The following is a 27,843-nucleotide window of genomic DNA, read 5'->3' as shown; positions in this document are numbered from 1 at the left end:
GGGCGTGCCGCCGCCGCCGTCACGTGTCCCTCCCGCCCCGCTCCCCTATTGGCCCGGCGGGGCGGCGCGCGCGGGGCCACCCGGAAGCTGGCGGCGCGGAGGCGGTTTCCTTGGCTACGCCACAGGAAGCGGAGGGCCCGGTCCCTTCCGGCTGCGCGTCGGCGCTGGGAGCCGCCGGAGCCGCGGCCGCTGAGGGGCGGGATGGGCCGGGGCCGGGCCTAGCGGAGCGGGCGGGCGGCCGCGGCCATGAGCGGAGCTGCGGGCTGCCCGGGCGGCGGCAGCGACAGCGAGCGGGGGCCCCGCTGGAGGAGGCCGTGGAAGCTCCTGGCCCTGGGCCTGCTCTCCGCCTCCTCCGTGCTGGCGGCCGCGCCGGGCGCCGGGGCCATGAGCAAGGAGGAGAAGCGCCAGCTGGGGTGAGCACCGAGCGGGCGGGAAGCGGCGGCGGGTCGGCCCGGGGTCGGCCCGGGGTCCGCCTGGGGTCGGCCTGGGGCCTGCCGGGCCCGGGGACCCGCGCTGCCCCCGGGCTCGGGGCGGGCTTGTTCCTCTGCTGCTCTAATTCCATTTCCGACGCAGGTATTCGCCTTAAATTAATGGATTAACTAAAGGCCGGTTTGTGCCTTATCCCGTAGGAGACTCGTTGGTTTTCTTCTCTGTAGAATTGTGTGTAAATCCCATTTTAAAACACAACATTTTATAGCATGAAGTGGGCAAAGTACAGGAATTTTAGATACTCGGGTATCTCATTGCGCTGGTCCCTTTTCTAATTTGCTGGAAAATCATGAATAATTAGGGATGAGAACACTAAGGTCAGTGTTGCCACTTTAAATCTGTATGGTCATAAAATTAATTATTTTAGTCTTTTAAGTGTGGCACATTGAAATAAAAATTAATTACATTTTAAAAATAACTCTTTTAGCCTTGTAGAGTTGGCATGGTTAGGATTGAAGGCATGAGATGTAGACCAGTCCTTCCTATGTAAAAAGTTGTTTGGGTTGACACTATTTGGTTTGTGAGCAGTGTGAGCTGACTTTATTGTTGTATACTCTTAGGCATCAGCAAAAACGCCCCAGCAAGCACACACACATCTTATTGCTGCCCCTATAATCACCGCTACAGTCTTGAGGGGAAGAAAAGAAGCCCAAGGGACATGGTTCACTATTATACTACCTCTACAACTGTTTTTTTTTTAAAGCAACAAAAAATAAGAGCCCTGCAACTCCCGACATGGGCTCGGCAGTGCCAATCTTGAAGGTTGCAGGCGGTGGTTGCCGGTAATTGTGGGTAAAAGCGATCAAAGGTAAATCTGAACCCATAGTCAGTTTGTCTAATTATGGCGGTGCCTCTGGTCAGTCCTGGGAGTCATAGAAATGGTGAATGTTTGTGTGTGTTCTTGCCTGGTGTAAACCGCTTGGGTCCCCCATGCGTGTAGAAACTGATTCTTCATTTAGAGAAGTGATAAACTGATTGTTAATGTGGTTTGGAATTGAAGCATAAAGATTACAATCTAGGTACCAGTGTATTGCACTTTGTCGTGGAGGATTTTTTTAGGCAGACACGTCAACGAGCGAATCATGATCTTGGCGTATTGCTGAGGCAGTTTAATCATCATCCTCGCCCCATCTACTGGTCATTTGCACGGAATAATGGTGCAAAAATCAGAGAACCTTGGAGACATTCACATTTATTAATCATTAGATACAAGTTGATATTTAGGCCTGATGTTTATAGTTACTGGGGTTTTTCACCTTGGGTTCTCAAGGTACTTCAAACATATATATATCGTCTTTTATACGTTTTCTTCATGTGGCTACATGAGTTTAACCTTTATTCACCGATAGTTTGACAATTTTTGCATTCATAACTTGCACTTGCAATTCACGCCTTGCTGTGGTTTGTATCTGGGGGCTCCGACCCAGCTCAGTTCCGTGGAAGAGCAGGTAATCTGCGTGTTTGTTCAACGACAAGATCCTGTCAGTTGCAGAAATTCTTTCAGAAAATGAAATGTAAGTTGCTGTGTGACTTGTGTGCTGAACCCCGGAGTCTGTCTGCTGCAAAGGACCAAGGAACTGTGGACTGGATGTAGCTTGTGAAGTGCCTGAAAAAGGCATCATACTCTGCTCTTTATGACATAATGCATTTGATGAGTTAAAACTACTCCTTAAATTTCCAAGTCATCAGACTGAGTCAGATATTTAGAATATAATTGTGGTGTTCTTGTCTCTTTTATGGTCGGTCTTATCAGCAGAGATTGTGAATTATGGTGATGGTGGCTTAGAAACTGGTGTCCTCTTTTGCCTTGCAGGGCTTCTCAGTGAAGCGGTCAGAACAATTGGAAGAAGTGCTGTCTGTCTCCAAAAACCAGTGTTTTTCTATAACATAGTAGCCTTTCTCACCTTGACTGCTTTTCAGATGTGTAAAATGAATGTGTCTGCAAGCATGTTCATTAGTATTTGCTTGCCAAGACTTGTAATGCAAGGAAGAGCATAACTGATGGTGCTTTTCTGCATCCCAGACAGGGATTTCTGCTGTGTCAGTTGGTTTTAGTAATGGTGATTACAAACAGAACATATTTGCTGGTTTCTTGCTGAGTATGGAATGTGTCCCGTCTCCAGCTTTAACGTGTTGGTGATATCTGCAGCTATTTAAGAGCACAGGAGGCTGAGATTCCCCAAATACTGTATTTCATGTTTGGTGAAGAAAGTCCTTCTGCAGTGAACAAAACGAGCCGAATTAGGAAAAATTATTATGCTATATTTAATTTACTTGGGTAGAACACATTAGTAGAGTTACTGATGTTCAGCTGCTGTTTTAAGAGAGTGTGTTAAAGGCCCTTGTGAGGCAGATCGTTCATGCTTTCTCTTTTTTCTTTTTTCTTTTTCAGAAACCAAGTGCTAGAAATGTTTGATCATGCGTATAGCAATTATATGGTAAGTGAAATACCTGTTGAATTTTTTCAGAGTTGTTATTGCTGACGTGGGAGAGAAAGCAAGTTATAGTACATGGCATTCTAGAGAACCAGCAGGGGGGTAGGGCCGAAAACAAAGCTACAATAAATAAGAGCACCTGCATAGCCTTGAAAAGGAAACCACCAAATGTTAGGTTCAGGAAGAGCGGTGTCAGGAGGGTTATGGCTTTCATACGGCTTTTTTTATTTTGATCTTTGATAAATCGTTTGGTTTGTAATGCCAGACTCCTAAAAATCCAAGGAATACCAAGCTCGTGAAGAGCTGCCAGCAGATTCTGGAGAATACAAATCGATCTCATTTATTTTGTGGCTAAAAATGATGTAAAATATTTCTTCTGTGGCAGGATACGTTAGATGTGGTTTGGTAGCTCTTTTACAAATGGTGTTTGTAGAACAAAGTAAGAGCAAAAAGGGGATCTGGTGACATCTCTGTGCGTTATGGCCTCTTCGGAGGACGTGACTGTCATATGACAGGGAGCCACGCTCGCTGGGGTTTCTTGTAATGTGACTTGGGATCTTTCTGTGCAGGTGTCTTCATGTTCTGGACATGTGGGCCATTCTGTGCTCTCATCAACCTCGAAATACATTCGCTTAAATGTGTTCAAGAATAAAGGACTACTTAGAGTGGGCTGACTTGCCTTAAGTAATAATTATTTTCAAATATAAGTAATCTCCCCTTCCAAGGAGAAACTGTAAATATGAAGAAGAGAAATATAAAAGCTGCATTCCTACTGAGTTTACATTAATCTTTTTGTACGTTCTTCGTGGCTGTTGCAGAAACCTTTCCAAGTTGCACCATTCTTGCAGTACCAGCCGCCGCTGTCTCTGGACACGATCTCGCAACACGCGCCAGTTTCTGGTTTAACGCTTTAATACGTGATATAAGCTTAAAAGCCCGTGAGTTCCAAGTTTATACAGTACATGAGAGTTATAGAATTGATGGATAGGAAGCCACGCAAAGGTATTTTCAAAGTGTGTGTGATTTTTAATATTAGCTCTTGCTTTTCACAACAGTTTAACAAGCATCAGGTTTTCTGGTGATAATTTGTTACCTGGAACCTGGTTCCATGAAAAGCACTTGGCTTGGGTTTTTCAGTGAGTTCTAAAGTAAAAACTGTTCTGTATTTGGCAAAAGTGGATAAAAGGTGATATGCCAGAGAAGAGATCTGTTCTCCTATTGTTCTTTGTGATAAATTATAAACCAGTAGGTGTTTTGCTACATCTGAAGCAAGGAGATTCTGGATGAAAAGCTTCAGCTGTCCTGGAAGCTTTGAAGCCACAAGGATATTTACTTGCCACGTATGCTGGAGCACTAAACAAACAGGGAAATATGACTTGTTTGTTTAAAGCTGAAGAAAATATGAGGGTGTCAGACTTGATCCTGAGGACAAGAGGATGAAGTATTTTTGCAGCTGCTTTTGAAACAGCCAGCTGCAAAGTTTTGATTTTCTGTTTCTATTAATATGTGTTTCAGACTCGTGTATTTAGAAGACGGAAAATTCACGTTTGCATGCAAAGGGAAATTCCCTTGTCCTTGTTTGTTTTCAGTTATTAACAGGAGCTTTGAGTAACAAGCTACTGGGTATTTTGGGTTTGGTTTTTTCTCCAATCCTTAAACAATATTTGTCATAATCAGGGCTTTTCTTTTTAATTCTTGACTGTCAGAAAGAACATGTGAGAATGTCAGTCACTCTGATTTTACAGCCCCGGTAGCGACGTGTCTTTTTGTGTTATGGCAGAACTGTGCTGAAGGGACAGTCCTGACATTAGGAAACACGATCATCTGTTCCATCGGGATGTGGAGACATCCCAGGGTATCTGTGGAGCTCCAGTTGTGTGGTATTTGGAGAAGTGTGTTTGCTGTAACGTGTGTGCCACGTTTCTGTTTAATGGGTTGTGCCACCTTCTGTTGAGGTGACTTGAAAGGACAGAAGTTACAGGTTGGGCAATCACTTGGCCCAGTAACTTTTCCTGCCCTAGACAGAGAATAAGCGAACTTTTATTGTTCAGAATCCTTCTGCTTCCTTATGATTGTATAAGATTAAACATCCATTTTCTCTAGAGTTTTTATCACATTTCTCTCCATGATTTAAGGCAGAGATCTTAGTTTTAGCATTGCCTTTGTCATGTACTTCTTTAATGTTTCTCTGAATACTTTGCACAGATATTCAGAAACATCTGAGCTGTATTAAAGTGACTGGGATTCTGGCTTTTGTAGTTGAGGAGAACAAAGTTTCGTGCAAAGACCAAATTACTTGGGTAGACAGGGAGACAAACTACCAGTTTCAAAAGTAGTTGCTGCAAAAGCTGTTTATTTATGGGAGAATGTTCCTTCTTTTCCTCTCTGTTTCATGTTTGAATATTGATTATTTTTTGTGTCGTATATTTGGGAAGACATTGAATGTGTTTAATTGCAGTTTCAGCACAGTAATTGAACTTTTTCATCCCGCCATATGTTATTTCTCCGCTAAAAGTAAAATGGGAGTGTACGATACAGCAACCAGTTTCCTGATGAAATCAAAGGAGAGCAGCTCCATCCCAAATCAGGTGTATTCAGCTTCTAATGGAGAAGCAATTTCTTGTGTGTTTGTTCAAATTAGATATATTTAAGACTCATCTTTCTTAATGTCAGTGGCCACTCTGAAACCTTTTCAGTAAAGCTCTCCTGTTGCAGTTTTGTGTCCATTTCATTTGATATCCCATTTTGGTGGTAGTATAAACCTACAGAGCTTGCGCTGACTAGAGGGGGAATAGGAGGGGGGATTCGATTCCATGTGCTTGACTTCTGCAGTGGTGCCGTTCTTGTTATTTCTGCCTGACCGATGAGAAATCCTATAACAATACAGCTTGCTCCGCAGAGTAGCCGCTGCCTTTCCAAAAGAAATCTAGCAAAGTCTCTCTTAGGATAAGTTATATTTGTAAAAGGTTCAGTCTTGGCAAGCTTTTTTCATGAATGTTATCTTTTGTTATGCCTTGGGTCGTGATTTACCAATTTACTCTTTTCCCTTCGAAGCGAGTTCTCTTATCTGTCACCGATTGTGCCCCTGAGTCACTGCTGTTCATTTGGAAGCGTTTCCAAAGTGACTTTAAAGTCGAATTTCTCCATGAAACACCATCTGCTTGATAATGCCTGCCTTAGCTTTAGGTTTTAAACTCATCTTTGAGCTGATAAGCTCAGGAACTTTGGAGAAAGTGTCATATATACCTTAACAACGCAATTGGGGTTCGTTTGAAGTGGCTCTGGAGATTTGCTGGGGTGGCTGGAGCAGTTGTAACTCATCCCTTGTTATGTGTCCCGCAGGAACACGCGTATCCGGCCGATGAGCTCATGCCTTTGACTTGTCGCGGACGGGTGCGGGGCCAGGAACCAAGTCGAGGGGACGTGGATGACGCCTTGGGAAAGTCAGTGTCTGAAGTTCCTCTCTCATGTGAACATCTAGGAATCTAAGTCCAGTTTGCAGCCCGTAAAACTCGGTTCTTCAGTTAGACGTGTCCACCGACTTTGGTGGAAAAAGATTCTGTGGGTGCAGATAAACCCATAATTCCTAATTTCTCTTACCTATTTTCTCTTTCTCTATTGGAAAAAAAGCTCTAATTGTGACCTTCTTACAGGTGAGGCAGAAATACATATTATTTCCTCCCATGATGTTCACTGGTGTCAAACTGTACCCTAATCAGAAAAAGAGAATTGACCACTCCGTGAGATCCAAAGATAGTGTATTTTTCAATCCATGTATTTTCCATAGGAAAGCCTTGTAAATGTGAGCAGTCATTTATGGTATTAGTATATTTGACTGCTAAATAGGAGTGAAAAGGGTTAATCAGCTGCATGAACAGTAGACTGTTAGCCATTATGCTGGCCTTATAAGTGATATTTAAAATGCCTTTTTTAGTATCAAGTTCTCTGCAAACATAATTAGTCAAATGATTATCATGTGTGTGGTGGCCTGAGGCCTTTGCCAAAATACAAAAGAGTTTTTCAGACATGGAAATTCTTCATATTTTTTCGCTTGAGATAGCTTATAATACAAAGTACCGATCCCTTGGCTGGCAAAATGTAGATTTAAGGACTGTTTTTCTCCATGTTATATTGAACAATCCGATACAAGCTGTATCACTCTGTGTTTGGCGTTGATTCCTTTGTCTGTATCTGTGGAATTTATAGAGCAAATACTTAAGAACAAACAGGTGATGCTTTTTTATTAGTAGTATCACTGCTTATTGTCCCCAAGCAGAATAGTGTTAATCAAAGCCGACGTCCTTGTCCTAAAGAGTATTTCTAATCACGCCAATGTTGAACATGGGATTTTTGTTATGTACCCAAGCTCCTTAGTACAGAGATTCCTGTATAAACCTGCTGCCTCGGAGGTATCGAGCGATACGACTGATGGGAAAGAAGTGTCAAGGAAATATTTTGTATAATCCTGGTCGTGCATTCTTTTTAATGACCTTTTTTGCATAGTAACATTTGAGTAAAAATACCTTTCAGCCCCTTGGATCTGTTGAATAGCATATTTTTATTATTTTTCTGTCTACATGCTTTTTTTTTGTTCCTGATGATCAGCTATATTATTATTGATCAGATTTCTTATTTAATCCTTTTTCTTGCCATTATATTTTGCTATTATATCACCGCTTAATTAGAATTTTAATTATGCTTCATGCATAGTCACATCGTGCCTGTAGGGTCTCAAACATCGGGCATTTCTTATATTTACTGAACAGCAGTCATCACCGTTTCCCAAGTTTTCAGTTTTAATATCATCATATTCTAGAAGTTCTGTGCATGGTGTTTCTTCCCATTAACGCAGTTTTACTGGGTTAGGCCAGAGGTCCTATCACTTGGTGTGCACTAAAAAAAGAGACTGGAAAAAGACTTTGCACCTCTCTACTGAGTTTCTTAGTAGATTTGATTGGGGCATAGAAATTACAATTTAATTTGCTTACCAAAGGTGTGCAAGTTTTGCAGTCAATAAAGGTACCTTCATAATCAGAGCTTGTTTGTCGGCTCCCATTCCCCTCACAAAGGGGAAAAACTCAGTAGGCTGTTTTGATATTAAACTTATTGTGTACAACTCACTTTTTAGCAGCTGGAGGTCTGGGAGAGGGTAGTTTCTAGTAGCATTGGGTATTATGTAAAGTTACTTAACTTCTACATGTACACGTCTATAGTAAATCTGGTTTAAATTGTGTTTTGTAGGTTTTCCCTGACCTTGATCGATACCTTGGACACTCTTGTGGTAAGTTTAATCTGTTGCTAAACTTCGATAAAACAAGAAAAGCCTTCTGATGTTCAGGCTTATTTTTAGGTTTCTATTTTGTTACTTTATTTACAAAACCCCTGATCTTTCTTTGCCTTTAGCCACGTGTTCTAAGTGGCTGCTGCTTTTCTTGGGCTCTTAATTTAACAAATAATGTGAATTTCCCTTCCCATTATAGTGTAAAACAACATGCTGGCTTACAGGTGAACGTCTCTTAGTGCCTACTGAATTATCTGTGGTATACAATTGTATGGACATGTTTCATGGATGAACTTGCACGCGTTTCAATCTATATTAAAAAAATGCAACCCTAGACATGCGTCGCCAGGAAATGTTGTCAAACGTAACATTCCATCTCAGTAGAAGACTCTGATCATTAATAAACTACTTTTTGTTAGATTTCAGTCTCTTTGATGTATTGTCAATGGCCATTCATGTCTCCAGGTAAACAAATGTAAAAGCTTTGAAAATCTTCACCGCACTGATTTGGTGTGTGAATCTTATAACGCTCTGCAAATGCTGTTAACACGGAGTCTGGAACTCCTGGGCTCTATCAGACACTCCAATGGATTCCTGTGATTTGTTTCTTGTTTTCCCATCTTAGAGCAAGATTAACACTTGTGGAATTTAAAGGTCCATATCGTAACAAATTGGATAAGTCACAAAGGTTCTTTAAGACGGGTTGAACTCAGAGAAAGTGTGAAAGAAAATCTGTAGGAAATGCCCAAGCCAAGGCCTGGGGTTAGGGGAAGGAACCAACAGGAAATCCCTGGATAATAGTTTAGGTACATTCTCAGTGACTTTATTCTTTCACCTTTTATTCGCTTTCATGTCTTATGAGAAAAACAATAACACTATAATACTAATGTCTGTCTGCATCAGAAGATACCCCTGCAGAACCCAAAGATCAGTTTCAGGCGTGTTAAGTGCTTTATTTTTTAATGAATCGCACTTGTTCTTGCACACCTGAGTGTGACTGTATTAGCTATGTTGGAACCTAAACACCTGGTTACATTTGTATTCCAGGTGTTAAACAAAACCAAAGAGTTTGAAGAGGCTGTAAAAAAAGTAATAAAGGATGTCAATTTAGACAACGACATAGTTGTGTCTGTCTTTGAAACCAACATAAGAGTCCTTGGGTGAGTAAACTTTATGTTTTCAAAACTCTTTAAAATGTGGGGTTTAGCTAAACATCCTTAAGGCACATCTTTCTGTGCCATTCCACCTCATTTAAAACAGTTGTGCCTTTGTCAGCCTGGCTCAGCACCTGCCTAAGCCAGGTTTTAAAGTGCTGGGCAGGATCCCATGCAGTGATGTGGAATCCAGTTGGCCCCCATCTAACTGCTGCAGGCAGAGCTTTTTAGATGAAATAAATGGTGCATGCTGAGGCAGCAGTGTCTTTTCTTAATCGAAATAGTCGTGCAGATTACACTGTTCAATACTTGATTTAACAGAGTATTTCAATACTTAGAGTAATAGATTATTTCAGGTTCAAGGGACCTCTGGATGTCTGCAGTCCAACTTGCCGCTATTTTAAAAGCAGGATCAGAGCAGCTTAATTTTAAGCTAATATATATACCGTTTTAGAGGTGTTAGTTATTATTCTTGCCTAACTATACTGATGAATCGGTGATTCCTGAATAATAAGAATTGCTTCCAAAATACTGAGAGCTCACCTTGCTTAGAACTGGAAGCGCATGTGCTCCACATTTCTGAAAATCATGGCTATGTGAATATAGCACAGTTATTTTAATGTAGTCATCTAAATCGTAGAAATTGCTGCTTTGCCGTTCAACTGAATATACCTGTTGAGTTGTGGGTCATCTTTCTTGTGTTTAGAGGTCTCCTAGGTGGGCATTCAGTGGCGATTATGCTGAAAGAAAAAGGTGAATATATGCAGTGGTACAACGGTGAACTTCTGCACATGGCGAAGGAGCTGGGCTACAAGCTTCTACCTGCTTTCAACACCACTAGTGGTCTCCCTTACCCAAGAGTAAGTTCTGTGCTTTCCGCAATTCAGATTGACTTCTATAAGCAAAAACTTTGGTCTTTTTGGTTTTGTCTTGGTTTCTAAAATCTCTTGTATATTTGTGAAGTGTCCAGAAAATCAGAAGGTGACACATGGCTCATTTGTAATACATGCTACCTTGTATTTTAAAATACAGTTTTAGGCTCTCTGAATCCTTATATTTCCAGCTCTGAAAATACTAAGATGTGTTGTTGTGCGTAAGTAGTAATAGTAATCTTGTCTTGCTCCCTGCTACTGTAAGTACCACCAAGTAGCTGAGGAGAATCATTTTGGTTTGATACGTTTCGCTCACAAAGTCAGTGAAAGATCAGCTTGCAAGCATATGCTTGTGAATTTAGCGCAAAACGGATTAATCTTCATGGGCCACGACCAGATTTCTAAGAGGGCAAAGGTGGCTGTAATCTAAAAATACTCCATGTAAAATCCTTTGTTGTATTCAAATAAAGCTTGCTACAGATTCTTTGAATGGCAGAAAAATCTTCCCTTGAGTTGTCAGTATGTGGTAAAGCAAAGCAAAACGAAGGGGCGCCTGTAAATCTTTCAGCTAGGGAACATCAAGATGATTATCTCTATTGGTCTCTAGGTTAACTTAAAGTTTGGTGTAAGGCATCCAGAAGCACGGACTGGAACAGAAACTGATACCTGCACCGCTTGTGCAGGTACCTTGATCCTTGAGTTTGCAGCTTTAAGCCGATTCACAGGAACATCTATATTTGAGGTTTGCTTTCTATGTTATTTTATTTTTGGGGATTAGTTATTGCTTAGTGTTCTATTACATTTCTGTAATTTTGAAGGAAAAGAATAGAGTTTATCAAATGGGTGCGTATCTTAGCTTTTCCACACAAAACGTGTGTGTGTGTGTGTGTGTGTGTGTGTGTGTGTGTGTGTGTGTGTGTGTGTGTGTGTGTTCAGATTTGTTGTGTTGGGGCTTTTATTTCTAAAAGTGTCTATTTGACTGTTTAAAAACCACAGGAACTAATGTTGTTTGAAAGAAGTTACAGAAGGCAATAAATACACTGAAGACTGGCTAAAGGGTGATACTTGCACAGGTTGTTGGGTAGAGGGTTCAGGACTAGCAAAAAGAAAAGTGAGATACTTGTTCCTTAGAATGCAGCTTAAAAAGGCAAAAAGCCCTCAAACATAGTCCCAGTGAAGCTGTGCAAGACTTATCTAAGGTCAGACTGTCAGCAGGAAGCTAAAGGAAAAAGTTTGTATTTCTTTGATATGATACAAAAAAAAAATACACTCTTTTTCAGATTAGAATTAGTATGGGCCTGGTATTTAATTTCATGGAAGCACAGTTGGCCTGTGTTGAGGGTTTTGGTAAAACTTGTCCCCCTAAAATCCCCTGCATGTGTTTGGTAATTTAGAGCCGTTTTTGGTGGGTAAGTTGGTACCTTAAAGCTACTTTTTGTGTATACAAAGAACGCATGTAAGTTGGATACTAAAGAAAAGGGGCTGCTGCTTCCCCTTGTCTGAGAAGACACAGCAGTTTTGGTTCTAAGGTTGTTCTATTTCTTGACTTTCTAATCAGCAGCAGAATAACATCCTCCTGTTTAAGTGTATGCAATACTGAGTTTTATAGTTGTTATATCTGAAACATTGCTTCATAGCATAATTTCAATAGGCAAAAAAAATAATAGGCCTTAGTATCTGCCTTTCTCTATAATTCCCTTTAACGAGCGTTTTTTGTTGTTGCAGGAATACGCACGGAAAGCGCTTGATTTTATTTGGGAAAAGAGGCAGCGCAGCAGCAATTTAGTGGGCGTTACTATTAATATTCACACCGGAGACTGGGTCCGCAAAGGTGCGTGATAGTCCGACCGGGATCAGGGAGCGCAAGTGCTTTTGGGCAAGAAAAGTCTCTTGACACAGCCCCCTGCCCCAAAACATTTATTTAGACTATTTAAAAATATTAATGGGGTAGGCAAGCAGAGTTATATAATAGGAGTGCTGGAGAAACCTGCTCTGAAAGGGTGTTTTGTTATTCATTGCAAAGAAAGTGTTCTCTGATTCACTCATACCGAGATGGGAATGCCTCGGGATAAATTTTCAGAGTTTCTACTATAAATACGTAGGATAAATATAAATAGGACTGTGGTTGTGTGTGGCAGCCAGTAGAAATATTTTTGTATGGGGAAAGCGAAACAACTGGCTTCAATGCACGTCTGTTCGTATCACCGCGTGCACCGATATTGCAAAACCGTCAGCGTATTGTGGCTCTGCACCCATCTGTGCCTTCATTCTTAAACGAAGCCAAGTGAAAACGTCCATAGAGCTGCTTCAAGTCAAACCCACCTTTTCATTCTTGCCGTTTCTAGATAGCGGAGTTGGAGCGGGAATAGACTCATATTATGAATATTTATTAAAAGCCTATGTCTTGCTGGGAGATGACAGTTTCCTGGAGAGATTTAACACGGTAAGTTAACACCTCGCTCAGGTTTGTGTCTTCTGTAAGACAAATCTGAGACTCGTATTGTCAGTCAGCTCTTAACCTGAGAAGCCTATGAAGACCTCTTCAGAATTCGTGATTTTGGTGTTAGTGCGAGCTCTTTTCTTTTACTATATTTTTGCTAATCTTGGGTGAATTGTCACCTGAGCAGCTATTTTCAATCCCATTCCATTAAAATCGGAATCTTCCGCACCTTTTCCCCCTGTTTTCTGTACAGGACAAACTGTATTTCAGCATCACCTTGGAGAGTGTAATTCTGCAAATGTTTCTATAAAACAACGTAAGGGCTTCTTACAAGCCATAGTACAAATGCTTTCTGTCCTGGAGCAACAAAAAAGGTCTGAAAATCAAAGTCTGGACCTTGCATTGCACTGCAGATCCTAAGGCCCAGTATACTCTTAAATATATCATACTTACAAGCTGAAAAACACACTCAGGTCACTAAATTCGTAAGAACTTTCTCAGCATCATTATTATTTCCTAAGAGTGTTCTTTCTCTTGAAAATAGCAATAGCCAGTAAAAAAATCGATATCGTAGAATGATTTGATATCATAAGCAATATTAAAATTGGAATAAATCAGTAGCTAAAGGCCTGTTGCAACAGTTTAATCATTATTTCATATTTCTAACCTGGAGCCACCAGGATTATATTTTGCCTCAATGATGTCTTTTAAATGTTTCTTATTGGAAATTGGAAGCCAGCAAGTTGACAAGTGGGTTTTAAAGTTCTTTTGAGCCATCAAGTCCAGCTGAGTTGGTGGTTTCTAATACCTGTTTTTTCTGTTCCACTCCTGAGATGCATTTGCTTTAGAATTCCCCTGTTTAAAGAAAGGTCAGCTTTTTTTAGCGTCTGCTTAAAGATTCAGCCCAAAAAAGTGCCTGACTGTGACAGTTACTTGTTTATCACCCGTCTGCTGAATATACTGTTGTGTATGTGTGTTACTTGGAAAATGTGATGTGTATTGCGTGTGTGATAATGTGGAGCTTTGCAGTATTTAATATCCTTTTTAGTTTGCAAAACTAGAAACTACTGTGCGTTGCCAAATGTGATAATTATTGGGAGTCCAGTATTTTTTTTTCCATTGAATTAAAATGCCATAGGCTGAGATCTAGATCTGGTTTGTAAAATGTATTGATAATATACACTCATGATTTTTCTGGTGTTTGGCAGCACTACGATGCCATAATGAGATACATCAGCCAACCACCTCTTCTCCTTGACGTTCATATTCATAAACCGATGCTAAATGCAAGGACCTGGATGGATTCTTTGCTGGCTTTCTTCCCTGGCTTGCAGGTAAGGTTTAAAACCCATGTGTAGGCGATTTTCATAGCAAGTAAACAATCAAATAGCCTGGATATATCACCAACAAGGCAATCTCAGTAATCTGATTTTCAGAATTACCGAATTAGGGTTTCTGTGCTCCCTCCTCCTGTCGCTTCAGTGCGAGGATGCAAGTTAATGTGCATTTTAGCCATGAAGTATCAAGACAAGTATGTCCATATGATTCACTTCTTCAGTCCTAACCATGAATACACCCAAATGAAGCTGGTTTTCAGTAGTCCGGTGACAAATTTTCTAGTTCGTGTGCCAGTTACGTCTTTAAGACAAACTGCATCGCATTCCCTCCACAGTTCTCTCTAAATGATAGAGACCTTTTTCCTACATAGAGCTCACTGATTTTGCTTAAAAAGCTCTTATGGAATATCAGTGGCTGACACTGAAAAGGGGGTAATATTTACAGTGTGATCTGCTGGAAACGTAGAAATCAGTCTGTAGGTTTACATGAGCGCAGTGTGCCTAACTTGCAATATTATTCGTGTGCCTGCTGAATTAGTGTTAATTTTGTTATTGAATTTTAGGTGTTGAAGGGCGATATTAGACCTGCTATTGAAACTCATGAGATGCTGTATCAGGTTATAAAAAAGCACAACTTTCTTCCGGAGGTAAGGTCGTAATTTTTTGATCGTGTTAAAACTTAATTCTTAGCTCGATTTGAGCAGTCTCAGCCATCCCTTTGAAAAAAGAGTAGCTATATGTGTTATTAGAACCAAAGGCTCATTTCCACAGCGTTCTTATGCGATTTACCGTACTGCATGCGTGACAACTGTGTTACGGTTATGACACATTTTTCCTTCAGTTATACTGTAATTAACACAATAATAGGAAGCTGTTGCTGAATTGACTTTGACTCATTTCAGTATGTAAAGCTTGTATAAGCACGCGTAGCAGTAGCTGTTTAGTAACGTAGTAGCATTAATGCTGAAGATTATTAAAGATTGTTCTGAGAGAATGTTCTGAAATTTTGCCTAATAGACAACATTTTAATTAACATCACGTTCACCTCATCTGGAAAAACGCCCTGTAAGCACTGGAATGATGTATTTGAGTCCTTTTAAAATTGTACAATTTGGCTCCTTAGGAGTTTTTGGGGTGTTTTTTAAAGTGCTTTGTGCTTAGGAAGGAAACTTTGAAAGATCAGTTGTTTGTATTTAAGCAAAGATGCTTTTGTAGCTCCTGAGACTGCTGCTGGGCCTTTAGTCCTGCGCTGCTGTAATAGAGTTAACGCAGGATGCAAAATAAACCCCTGTTTGCTTTTTATTCTTGAATTGATTTGTGCCCGTTCTTTTTCCTCCTCAGGCATTCACAACAGACTTCAGAGTTCACTGGGCTCAGCATCCTTTAAGGCCGGAGTTTGCCGAAAGCACTTACTTCTTGTATAAGGTAAGATCGCTTCCATTCCGCTGGCTTTGGGTCGCTTTGTCTGGCACCTACAATTTCGTTGGTGTTTTATTTCAATATAGAATGAGTAGACTTCCTCCAGCTTATTTTATCTACTGGAGCCAGTTCTGTATATAAACAAGATGAAAGTGTCAAAACTTGTTCTAGGAATTCTGTTTTGTGTGGCTGGAACGAGGAAGAAAACCGTTCAGCGATGAAGGCCCATATTTTTAAATAGACTTAGGTATTGCTGATCTCTCTTGAAGAGATCTTAGGGACCAAGAGCAGAAGCCACTTGTACCCTGCAGAGAAGAACAGTGTCTAAATGTCTTCTGTTTCTGTAAATGCTTCCACATGCTTATCTGCATGGCCATAAAAAGCAATGCAGTCGTGTATCACAAGTCTCTCTTGTGACTGTTTAGCGCTATTAATAAATTAGACTTTACCGGTGTCTGGGAAGGTAGGGAATCAATAAACTAGTGCTAGGAAAAGGAAAGCTGCTGATTGTACAGTAAGTCTAAGTGCACTTATATGATTGGGTTTGGCTTTTGTTCTTCTTCTATAGGCTACAGGGGACCCTTACTATCTAGAAGTTGGAAAAACACTCATTGAGAACTTGAACAAGTACGCAAGGGTACCTTGCGGCTTTGCTGCAATGAAGGATGTTCGTACGGGAAGTCATGAAGACAGGTGAAAGATTTTGCAATGATTTTTCTTCCATAAAAACATTATAGGAAAAAAAATGTCGTTACCCTGTTTATATAATGGAATTAACTGACTTGTGAGTAGCTCTCTGTCTTCAGTTCAATAACCAAGTCTTAAGTTACCCGTTCGTCATAGTCTGTAAACGATTTTAAATAGCTTTATAGTTCGTTTCGTTTGTCCCAGAGCAATAGATGAATTACTTGCAAACAAAATGTACTTCAAATCTAGAAGTTTGCAATGAGGTTTATTTGTTTTTTTCTATAATGCCGTTGTGTATTGAACATGCTGAAATATTTCCCTCCAAACATCATTTCTTCCAAGTGGAAGGAACACTAAATGGAAGTAAGTTCAACAATAATAGTCAGGAAATATTCAGAGACAGAGTAATATTTGTTTTTCTGATGTTTTAGATAAAAGGGGATTTTCCTAAAGGACATTCACTTTTTTCCATAGAATGGACTCTTTCTTTCTGGCCGAGATGTTTAAATATCTTTACCTGCTGTTTGCCGATAAGGAAGACATGATTTTCGACATTGAAGATTATATCTTCACTACAGAAGCTCATCTATTACCACTTTGGCTTTCCACTACAAACCAAACCATCTCTAAAAAAAATACAGTAAGTAACAGCTCCAATTCACGGCAGTTTTAGTGGCGCTTTGAAGCGGGTCCTTTTTTACGAGAGGAAATGAGGAAAAAAGATCAGGGAAATTCCCAATCTGAAGTAGTCCATCAGTTTTTAACACTTGGTTTAATATGAACTATTTCATGATATTAACAGGGAGAGTCACGTGAATATGAGTAAAGTTCCCACGACTGGATTCTGCACCATTGAATCTTGAGGAAAAAAAGCTGTGGATTATTAGCCATATATAAAAAGAAAACAATTCCCCATCTCTGTACAAACTTGAGAATGATACAGTATGATACTTTAATTTTCTATTATTTTTTCTAAAAAAATTGCAACAGCGTGCCTATGTTTTTGTTGCTTATTTTACCACGCAAGCCCTTGGTGAATTTTGCAAGGTTTTTTTGAGACCACTACCAAGTTAGTTTGACAAGATACAGCTATAGCTTTGGGGATATTTAATTGTTTCAGTCCCTGCAGTAGCATCTGGTGTGTAAACGTGAAAACACTTACGGGTTTACAAATTCCTTAACCTTCCCGAATAACCTATAATAATACAAGCATACCTTGGAGCATCATAAATTTGACGTAACTTCTCCCAGAATGAGAAGCTGATGCTTTGAAGACAGGCAGGATTCCCAAAGCTGGTGGCCTGTGCTGTGTAATTCCCTTGAGAACAGCAAATGTTAAAAAAGGTCGATAAAGACAATCGAGTCAATTGTTCAAATGCAGATTGCTTAAGCTCTTTAAAGCAGAGTGGCAAAGATCCCTTGAAAAAGGTGTTCACGGACTTCTAATGTGTTTTGTTAAGACAAGTGTGTTACTCTTCAATGGAATTTATCTGATGGGGAGAAAAAATGATATGAAAACGTGTAAATTATTTTTATTATAAACAGCCCAAATGCCTGTGACTTAGTTGGCAGCAGGAACCGAACATCCTGTTTGTATTTATGTTCATAAACAGGAAAGGTCGTGTTTTATCATGCTGACGCTTGCAAGACCTTCTTTCTTCAGTGATGTGACAACTGTGTGTCACACTACGAGCACAGGGATTTTAAAGCGTCTATTCCAGTAAACTAACAGCCTTTTAGGCCTTGTTTTTTAGGGAGCCTTTAAATACTTGATTTTGTAATTAGCTAATGTGTTGCAAACAGGTAAATACTACTTTAATTTTTATAGGTGAGAAAATAACTTGCCAGTTATCCAACCAGTTATTTGCAAAACTAAGAACAGGTTAAATACGGCTCCGAATCACCGTTCCACGTGGTTTCCCATGTTACAGAACAGCAATTTGTGCAGATGTTCACTCTGCCATCCCTCCTGAAAACAGAGATTGTTGGAATTGTGTGGAGATTCATCCTTGCCCATTCAGACTTGCAGGTCTGTGTGGCTCCTGAGGAGGAGAATCTTTGGTTTGTGTTTTTGTAGTAACACAAAGCGAGAATTACCTAAGGCCTGCGGCTGGTCCACGCTTCAGAAAGGCAAAAATTCCATGAAATCGTCATGACTTCTCTTAGTTTCCAGCACATAAAAGCACAGGAGCACTAGCGGTGTCATGAGCAGCCTTGAGAAGTTCTGTTTGCCAGCAGAGATGAGCTGTTTCTGCAAAAAAAAATTCTGGTTACTTAAATTTCAGATGAGTTAAGGGGTAGGTCTGTCTGTTGAATTTCTTGCTATACAATTGTGTTTACCAGGTGATGTGTGTCTTTCCTTTCAGACGACAGAGTACACGGAGCTGGATGACAGCAACTTTGACTGGACCTGTCCCAACACCCAGATTCTTTTCCCGAATGACCCCATGTTCGCTCAGAGCATTCGTGAACCCTTGAAAAACGTGGTGGATAAGAGCTGCCCTCGGGGGGTTTCCAGAGTGTAAGATGGATATTTTCTGTCTGTTGTTAGCGTAGGACTGAACGGAATGGGGTCTGTTATGCACGGAAGGAGAAATATGAGGTGTATTGGAGCTTGTTCTGCTTGAGTTTGGAGCCCTTTAGGCATGGAGAGCCCAGCTACAGGACAAATTAACTATGTTTGGCATCATCAGCAAGACAGTCCATTTCCAGCAGGAATTAGTGGCTCTTTTAAAACAAAAGGAGGTTAACCAGTCACATACTTCAAGCAGGAATTGTAGCCCAGGTATTACAGGAATTCTGTCTCTGATTTGTAAAATCAGTTTCTCTAGTCTCTTGAACAGTTGTGGAGCTCTTCTTTGTAGTAAGCAAATCATGCTACTATATCTAAGTTCACCTGTTTTGAAGAATATGGAATAGTCTGTTAGAACTGAGGAGGTTTATCCTTCTGGCCACCCCTTTGATATTAATACTTTGTGAGTAAACTGAGTATCAACTGTATGAGGAAAACTGGGTTTAGTCAGTCTTACAATAAGGCTATTTAGAAATGAGAGACAGCATATGGTAGTTATCAACATTGCATGTGCTTTTTTGTGCTACAAAATTATTGATAATATTGACAGCTTTTTAAAAAAGATGGTTTAATGGAGAAGTGGATTTCTAGTGAAGCTTTTACTCAATATTATTCCAAAGAATTCTAATCTAGTGGTGGTAAGAATAACTTGTGAGAATTCAAGACTAATCTGGTTTTTAAAGCTTTGCTCTCCAATGTCTTTTGGCAGAGAAGAGAGTTTGGGAAGTGGACCAAAGCCACCACTGAGAGCCAGAGATTTCATGGCCAGTAATCCCGAACACTTGGAGATACTGAAGAAGATGGGAGTCAGTTTGATTCATCTGAAAGATGGCAGGGTGCAATTAGTGCAGCACGCAGTGCAAGTAAGACCTGACAGTACTTGTTTTTTAACAGACTTTCAGTTAAATCCTACTAGCGATGATATTTGACACTTAGAGGTTCAGGAGGGACAGCCAGACTGCGGAACGAGGTGCATGAGCTGGATATGCAGGATACTGCCCTTTCTTTAGGAGGTCTATATGTTTGTATGTTTTTCGTCTTCTGTGTGATGCTAAAAAGTTAACGTCCTTATTTGAAATTATGAATGAATGCCAGTGAGCATCCACTCTGTATTTTAAAATCTTTATACCAGTGGTCCAAACGAAAGTTCAATTTATTTTTTTTTTTCAAGTTTCTCAAATAGTTAAGAAGAAACTTAGTGTTTCTTTACTACTCAGGCAGCAAGTTCACTGGATGCTGAAGATGGCTTACGGTTCATGCAGGAGATGATTGAGCTCTCCAGTCAGCAACAGAAGGAGCAACAGCTGCCTCCTCGTGCTGTTCAAATCGTTTCCCACCCATTCTTTGGCAGGGTGGTCTTGACTGCTGGACCAGCACAATTTGGGATGGACTTATCCAAACACAAAACAGGGGTATGTAAGATGTGTATCACAGAATCGTTCAGGTTGGAAAAGACCTTTAAGATCATCAAGTCCAACCGTTAAGCCAACACTGCCAAGTCCACCATGTCCCTGAGAACCTCATCTCCATCTGTCCAACCCTCCAGGGATGGTGACTCCAGCACTGCCCTGGGCAGCCTGTTCCAATGCCCCACAGCCCTTTGGGGAAGAAATTGTTCCCCAGATCCGACCTCAACCTCCCCTGGTGCAACTTGAGGCCATTTCCCCTGCTCCTGGCGCTTGTTCCTGGGGAGCAGAGCCCGACCCCCCCTGGCTCCAAGCTCCTTCCAGGCAGTTCAGAGATCAGAAGGTCTCCCCTCAGCTCCTGGTCTCCAGCTGAACCCCCCAGGTCCCTCAGCCACTCCCATCACACTTGTGCTCCAGCCCCTCACCAGCTCCGTTCCCTTCTCTCAACTTGCTCCAGCACCTCAAGGCCTTTCTTGGCCTGAGTGGCCCAGAACCCCCAGGGTTGGCGGTTTGTCCTCCCCAGGTCCCAGCACAGGGACGGTCACTGCCCTGGGCCTGCTGGCCACACCAGTGCTGGGACCAGCCAGGACACTGGTGGCCTCTTGGCCACCTGGGCACACGCTGGCTCATGTTCAGCCGCTGGCACCAACACCCCCAGGGCCTTTTCCTGGGGCACTTTCCAGCCGCTCTTCCCCAGCCTGCAGCGTTCATGGGGTTGTTGTGACCCAAGTGCAGGACCTTGGTGAACCTCAGGCAATTGGCCTCAGCCGGGCCAGACCCCTCTCTATGGCCTTCCCAGCTTCCAGCACATCAACACTCCACCCAACCTGGTGTCATCTGCAAACTGACTGAGGGTGCCCTCGATCCCCTCATCCAGACCATTGATAAAGAGATTAAACAGAACTGGCCCCAGTGCTGAGCCCTGGGGACACCACTCGTGACCGGTCAACAACTGGATGTGGCTCCGTTCACCACAACTCTGGGCTTTATTACAGTCCAGGTACACAACACCCACAGCCTTCCCCTCATCCACTGAGCGCATCACCTTCTCGTAGAAGGAGATGAGGTTGGTCAAGCAAGACCTGCCTTTCATATGCCCCTGCTGATTGGGCTTTTCTTGTTTCATTATTGCATAGCCTGAGTTTTACACTACGGGTGCTATTTCAGGGTGGCCAGCTAGAGGGTGATCAATTAATTCCACTGGTTAAAATGACAGGGTGCAGCAATGACAGAATGACGGCAGTGACAGTCTTCAGATGAGCGGCTTAGCGGTCTGTCGCCTGCACTATGCTCCTGAGTCATGATTTAGGTTGTAATATCCACACATAGTATGATTTGTAACAAATTTATGTAATCTGCAGTGCATATCTTAAGAGATGTTGATTTAAGGGAAGGCTTAAGTCAAGCCACGACTTTGCAGAAGCCCTTATAGGCTTAGATTAGGCTCTTCTTATGCAACTTTTATGAAAGGTTGTATCTAGATGGAAGAAGAAAATAGCCCAGAGACAGTGGTCCCTGTGGGAAGCAGGAGGCAAACCCAATGACATCGGTTGGCAAGATGCAGCACAACAGAGGAAAAATTCCTGGAGGCAGCAGTTCACAGGTATAGACAAAATACACTCGATATGAAAAGTAGGTTTTCACTTGATCATTCCTTGCTTCTTCAAGTCCAGCTTCAGGGTGAAGATTGTGTGCGCTCACAGAATACAACACTAAATACACTAGATTAGCTGAAGAAATGAACATGCTTAGGAGTCTTTTGCAGGCTTGAACCTAGTGCTCTAATTATCTCTTTTTGTTTGGTTTATTTTGCTTTTTTCCAAACAGACGAGAGGATTTGTTGCAACCATTAAGCCATATAATGGATGCTCAGAGATCACTAATCCTGAGGCAGTGAAAGAGAAAATTGCTCTGATGCAACGAGGCCAGTGTATGTTTGCTGAAAAGGCACGAAACATTCAGAAAGCCGGAGCGATAGGCGGCATCGTTATTGGTAAATAAAATTAAGTTCTTCATGAGTGTAAATGCAACCTGTATTTTCCAGACACTGGAAAGCTGACAGATGTTGAACGCTCTGAGGTGACAGTGCTCTCACACAAACTGTGCTCTCAGAACATGAGGAAATGTTTTGGCTGGTGCTGTGCAGAAAATGCAGCTAAACAAATCAAGGAGGGCCATCATCACTGTTTTTGCAGATGAAAAGTTGTTATTTTAAGGATCACTGAGTTGAAATAGCGCTATCTACCAACTGCTGGGGAAGACTTGAGATACAAATGAAAATGTTAAGGAAAACAAGTACACAAGTTGGCTTTTTGCTTTTTACAAGCGTTTTCTGCCTGGTATCCTCTAAGCCGCCAGGGCAGGAGGATGCTGCTCAGTCCGCGGGAGCTGGGGTTGTGGCGTGTTGATCTAACGGGGGTTTGCTTGTTCTGCCTTTGTGTGCGCGGGGTAGATGACAACGAGGGAAGCAGCAGTGACACCGCTCCGCTCTTCCAAATGGCCGGCGATGGCAAGAACACAGACGATATCACGATTCCCATGCTCTTCCTCTTCAACAAGGAAGGAAACATCATCCTGGATGCCATCCGGGAGTATGAGGCCGTGGAGGTGCTGCTTTCCGATAAAGCGAAAGACAGAGGTAAGATTTGAGGTTATTTACGTGCCTTTAGCTTCCGGCCGAGCTGTGGCACGATGTGAAATGTACGGGAGTGATTAAAAGCACAAACACGTTAGTTGGTAGCGCTAGTTTTTTGTTTGACATCGGTATTAGGTTTTTCTTAAGAAAACCATTATCTGAGATGTGTCATTATCCGCTCCACCCCCCCAATTACCATTAACATCCAGAAATGCTGTTCATCAGTTAAATGTCAATTCGAGTAATGCGAAAATCCAGCCTTTTGAATTCCTTTTGAACCCTTTTTGTCATAATCTCCTTTGAAGTGGTGTCATGAACAGCCTAAGTGTTTTCAGTGCCCTACATTGTAAATGCCTCTCTCTTCTCAAGCTCCCCGGTGACATTCTCGGTACGTAAAACGAAAGGCACAACCGCTACAACTATTTTGCCTACCTAAGGAGAAGTGCTTATTGTAAGAAATAAGGCTGCTGACCTCAGACGTTTTGCAGTTTTTCTTGTATAATACAAGAAAATTGCAAGCTAATACATTCCCAATTAAAATGTTGGCGTGTGGCAGCAAATCCGTCCTCGCAGCGCTGCCATGTCCAAGCAGAGTAAGAACAAGTTTCTCTAGCAAAGCAGCGTTTCATTTTCTGCGCATTTGCTGAAAGCCACAGTGTTGTTTCTTCATTTCTCGTTCCTCCTGTTGATAACTATGGTTAAGATGCTCTAACGAAATACTGAATACGAAAGGTAGCTCTGCATTTGAGGATTTGTAATCCGTATCTGCTTCTTCCCCCCTCCTCGTGCTTCCGTTTGGAATCCCAGCAACAATCTTTAAAGGTAAAACGATTCCAAACTACATTATTGATAGCAGTAAGTATCCCGTGTTAAAATTGGCTTATGCAGTTAATCTCCCTAGAAGTCATGAAATATTAGTGTCCCGTATGCTGGCTATAAGCGTCAAACTCCAGAGAAATCCTCACGGTTAAACTGGACGGCTGTTGTAAAGCTAAATCCGTACTTGAGATAGGCGTGTTTGTTGCTCTGAGTGGGGATGTGATGGGGAGGCTACGGCTTGGCGCTCTCTTTAATTCACAATTCAGTCACTTACGGAACTCTGTCCAACTCCTCCTTGCTTAGTCCCTGCTGGGTCTGGGGATGCTTTAAAACCCAGTATTAAAGTTCAGTGCACGCAGCAGGTATTTGCTTAAGCCTGAAGGATGGCGACTAGCACTGACCCAGAAGTTGCTATTTAAGTTGTTTGCCCTTGTTTAAACTGTGTTTAAATGTCTGCTCTTACCTCCCTCTGTGAAATATAATAACATTGGATCATCGTATCAATGGAAAGTCTGCACTTCCTTGAGGAAATAAGGTCAAGGGAAGCGGCTTTGCATTTGAAACACATAATAAAATGCCGCTTTTCTCGTTTTGGTCAAATCACTTTTTTTTTCTCTCTCTCAAAGACTTGGAAGTGGAGAATATGGACCAGAAATCAGCTGAAAACGATTCACATAAGCAAAATTCCGAAGAAGATACTTCAGCATCTCAGGATGTTGGTGCGGTCAGTGAGGAGCCTGAAGAAGGAGAAAGCTCCGACGTTCCCGACCCCGACTCTTTATCTCCTGCTCACGCAGACAGTGACAGCGTTTCCGTTTCAAATCAGGATTCGTCCGTCCCTGGAGCCGACGGGGCTGGTGCTGCGGAGCCAGCGTGCGCGCCAGGGGACAGCCGGCCTCAGGAACAGAGCGGGACTCAGCCAAGTTCCACAGTTAACTGGGATAATAAAGCCCAGCCTATGGAATCCATATTAGCAGACTGGAATGAAGATATAGAAGCATTTGAAATGATGGAAAAGGATGAGCTATGACTTGTAATAATAACTTATTTGTTAGTAACCAAATGGAGAGCTCTTTGGGTAGAAGTGAGGCCCCGATATCTGAGAACTAGCAAACATATTCAGTGTTGTGATAAGCAACCAGGTTTCACCTGGAGATGACCAGAGAAATCCAGCACGCGCTCTTTTATTGTTTTAATTTTTCCTGTTTAAAAATGGGAACGTGCAATCGAATCATTTGCCTGGCTCCGCTGGGGCCGTAGCCCGGGACTCGTGCGTTCCAGGCCCGCGACGCGGCGCTCCCGCCGGCTCTGGAAAGCACGAGTTGGCGCAGCGGGGCGAGCGCGCCGTGGTTCACCCACGGGAGCACTGGGAGGCGGCAGGTCGGCCGCTGGCCCGCTTGGAGCCGAGGCGCCGTTCCGCCCCGCGAAATCCTTCACTGATAGCGGGTGAGATTGCACTTCTAGCTGTCGTGTCTTTAAGACACAGTGAGAAGCAGTTTGGTTTCATCCTGACGTATCGTACTGAGGCCAAGTAGTGTTGCTCATCGCTCCGTCCATCTCTTAGCGCCAAGAATGACTCTGCCACGCAAGTTTGCTCCGCTTTCAACCAGAGAAACTGTTCAAACCAAAGGCAACGTGGACCTTGTAAGCAGGTTCTGTCAGGGAAGCCGAGGCAGCAGAAGCAGATAAAGGTTCACGGTGTGTTGTGGAAATTCTGCTCGAGGTTAAGGTAGAGCGGACAACGTCTGTGTTGAGTTCCGGCTGTTCTCTTCGGCCTCCCGGCTTGAAAAACTACCCCGAGATACGGCATTTAAACTGGCAATATTCTCTGAAAAGGACACTAAACATCACCACATCAGCTATAACAACAAATTCTTCCTTTTTCTACAAGTTCGACCTCTAACGGCTTGACTTTGTAATCCTTTTTATACGCAACTTCTACCTGTGTGATCCGTAGGGCAATGGGGCCAGCGCCGGCAGCGAAGCGCAACAATTTTGGCCGTCGGGTCCGTGGTTGAGGGCGCAGCGGCGCGAGCCGCGAGGGTGACGCTCCGCTGGTGCTCGGGGTTTGTTACAGGTAAGTGCGAGTCCCGCTTTGTTATCCCCACGCTGAAAAACGTGATGGAAATAAAAACGGGGATGTTTAAACATCTGAGAGACATTTTGACTGTGTCCAAAGAAACTGCCAAAAAAACCCTAATTAACTTGATTTATATAAACTGCTTTTAGTGAATTGTGGTTCAAATAATTGTTTTATATTGAAGAGTAAATTAATACTGCCTATATGCTGCACCAGGCTGAAAATGAAGGTTTATATCCATCTTTACAATGGAATAATTAACAAAAAAAAGCCCCAATCTGAACTGCAGCTTTCATTTAGCTGGTGACATTACACGTGCTGAATATGCAACGGTTAATTAGTACAGCCATACTGTATTTATTGCTGTGTACTCCTGTCCAACGTGGAGAAATCCCAGGCGAACATTGCGTACGTGTCTGATTAACGACACTTGCCAGAGGCTCCCAATGCACAGGCACCTTTGGGGAGCGCGACAGAATAACGTCCATAGACAGAACCGTAACTTCAGATCACTCAAGCAGGAGGTAATTTGGAGGAGGAAATGAAGTGGTAGCGGAATAGTGACTAAGTGTCCTTTTAAATAAATTAGCTTTTAAAGGTAGTTATCATTCTTTTGCACAAATAAACTGGGTGGAGGTTTGGACTGGACGAGCGGGGCTTGAAGGCTTTTTCAGCTGAGGATTTATTTTAATTTATGGTATTTTGTGTGTGTTACACAAGTTTTCTCATGTAAGGAGTTTGATCATGGGAGTCTTTGAAGTGTCCTTCAGCTCCGAACCATCGGGTGCAGATCCAGAGTGTTCACTCCGGTAATTCCTTTGGTCTGTCAGTGCTTTAGTGCCATGAAAAGAGCATTTTTGTTCCCGTGTTCTTTGACATGGGCCACATCTTCACGCTTCTCAGCTCTTCTGGTGGAAATAGAATTACTTTTATAGCTGTCGAGGCCCTCTGGTCGTTATAAGACCATCAATATAGCAACTAAAGGTTTTCTTTTTTTTACTTGCAGAAAATGTAGATGTAAAATTTTATTAAAACATTCGCTTTCTTTGCCACCACCAGCTCATTTATATTTCAGCGCTTTTTCCGCCTCTCTTGCTGAAGCAGCAGAGGTCAGTTCTCCCTCGAAGGGATTTTGAGTGATCCCAGATGGATCTGGAGCATCGTTTTGGTGGTGGCCCTACCTCACATAACTCTTGCCTCCTTCCTTTTGGGTTTTATTTTGAGTTTATTCTCCTTTACCTATGAAACCACCACGAGAGCCATAGCCTTGTTTACAGCCCCGAAGGGGGTAGGGCTGACCTTTGGGAAGGAGGACTGAATTGGGGTGGGGGGACACTTTTATTCAGGTTATTTTCACTTTGTATTTCCTTATGAGGAGGAAAACAGACGTTTCGTTTAACCCATTCATATCATTCTGGAGAGAACTCGGGTTTTCTGTCACTGTTAAAAAGCGAAAAGAATGTATTCATCAAAACAAGAAAAGCTTTTGGAGAGGGGAGTAATGGTTCTTCCCACATTTTTTGAAGTCTGCATGGGGGATATCGCTGGTACATCAGTAACCGCCCCATTCTCTGTACACTGTTGTACATTTATTTGTGTGGGATTGAACCTGGAAGAATTGGGGACCCGTAGCTGGAGCCAGCGCTTCTTCCAGGCCATGTAATTCACAGCAGCCATTTAACTTTTCATTTGATCTTGGAGGAATCTTCTCAATTGTTTACATTTCGTGTTTCTTAATGAAGTTTGGAAACGAGCCCAGCTTTGGTTGCGCTCCTGCCAGCGAACCTGGTGGTGCAGCACGAGTGACAACCGGACATCTTATGCAAAAGGCGTCAGTCAGGACATAGAGAAAGAAACCCATTCTGTGAATGAAATATCGTATGTTCAGATTTTATAAGATTTTTGTTGGTTTTTTTTTTTTTAGCCAGCCCAATTTACAGCTATTTTCTTAAGAAAGATGTCTAATACCAGGTGCTGTAACACTATTGTTGGGTTTCGCTGTTTGGTGAGAAGTGTATACAATATTTCTAAAGGGCAACTATGTACTGTGATGTAAAAGTCTGGGCTAAAATGTATATAATCTGTGTACATAATTGTGTACTTGATTATAACTGCTGATTGTAAAGATTTAATAAAATGTAAATATTCTGGTCAATTGCCACTCATTCCTTTACACCAGTGGTTGCGTTGAGGGGCTGTCACTCAGTTTTCACATTT

The 27,843-nt window shown here is 42.1% G+C and overlaps 1 protein-coding gene across 1 annotated transcript; it reads left to right on the top strand.

The window, feature by feature from the left end:
- Positions 1–150: 150 nt before the first annotated feature.
- EDEM3 (ER degradation enhancing alpha-mannosidase like protein 3) lies at positions 151–27,781 on the top strand. Its single transcript, XM_082054708.1, has 20 exons — positions 151–413; positions 2,882–2,927; positions 6,267–6,367; positions 8,166–8,205; positions 9,253–9,365; positions 10,066–10,219; positions 10,839–10,973; positions 11,957–12,062; positions 12,577–12,674; positions 13,880–14,005; positions 14,572–14,655; positions 15,350–15,433; positions 15,996–16,120; positions 16,589–16,754; positions 18,481–18,635; positions 19,396–19,549; positions 19,904–20,098; positions 21,920–22,085; positions 22,545–22,730; positions 24,173–27,781. The coding sequence occupies exons 1-20, from the start codon at positions 247–249 to the stop codon at positions 24,574–24,576; spliced, it is 2,805 nt and encodes a 934-aa protein (XP_081910834.1). The 5' UTR covers positions 151–246; the 3' UTR covers positions 24,577–27,781.
- Positions 27,782–27,843: the final 62 nt, after the last annotated feature.

The sequence above is a fragment of the Streptopelia decaocto genome (genome assembly GCF_964273445.1).
Source record: "Streptopelia decaocto genome assembly, chromosome: 5".
Lineage (NCBI taxonomy): Eukaryota > Metazoa > Chordata > Aves > Columbiformes > Columbidae > Streptopelia > Streptopelia decaocto.
This window is presented reverse-complemented; position numbering and strand designations above follow the sequence as displayed.

What these genes read in the sequence shown, in the direction of transcription:
- EDEM3 (XM_082054708.1), top strand. Translation starts at nt 247, where the DNA reads ATGAGCGGAGCTGCGGGCTGCCCGGGCGGCGGCAGCGACAGCGAGCGG. An exon ending in ATGCGTATAGCAATTATATG is followed by an intron (nt 2,928 to 6,266) that starts GTAAGTGAAATA and finishes TGTGTCCCGCAG; the next exon opens with GAACACGCGTATCCGGCCGA. An exon ending in GCACTTACTTCTTGTATAAG is followed by an intron (nt 15,434 to 15,995) that starts GTAAGATCGCTT and finishes CTTCTTCTATAG; the next exon opens with GCTACAGGGGACCCTTACTA.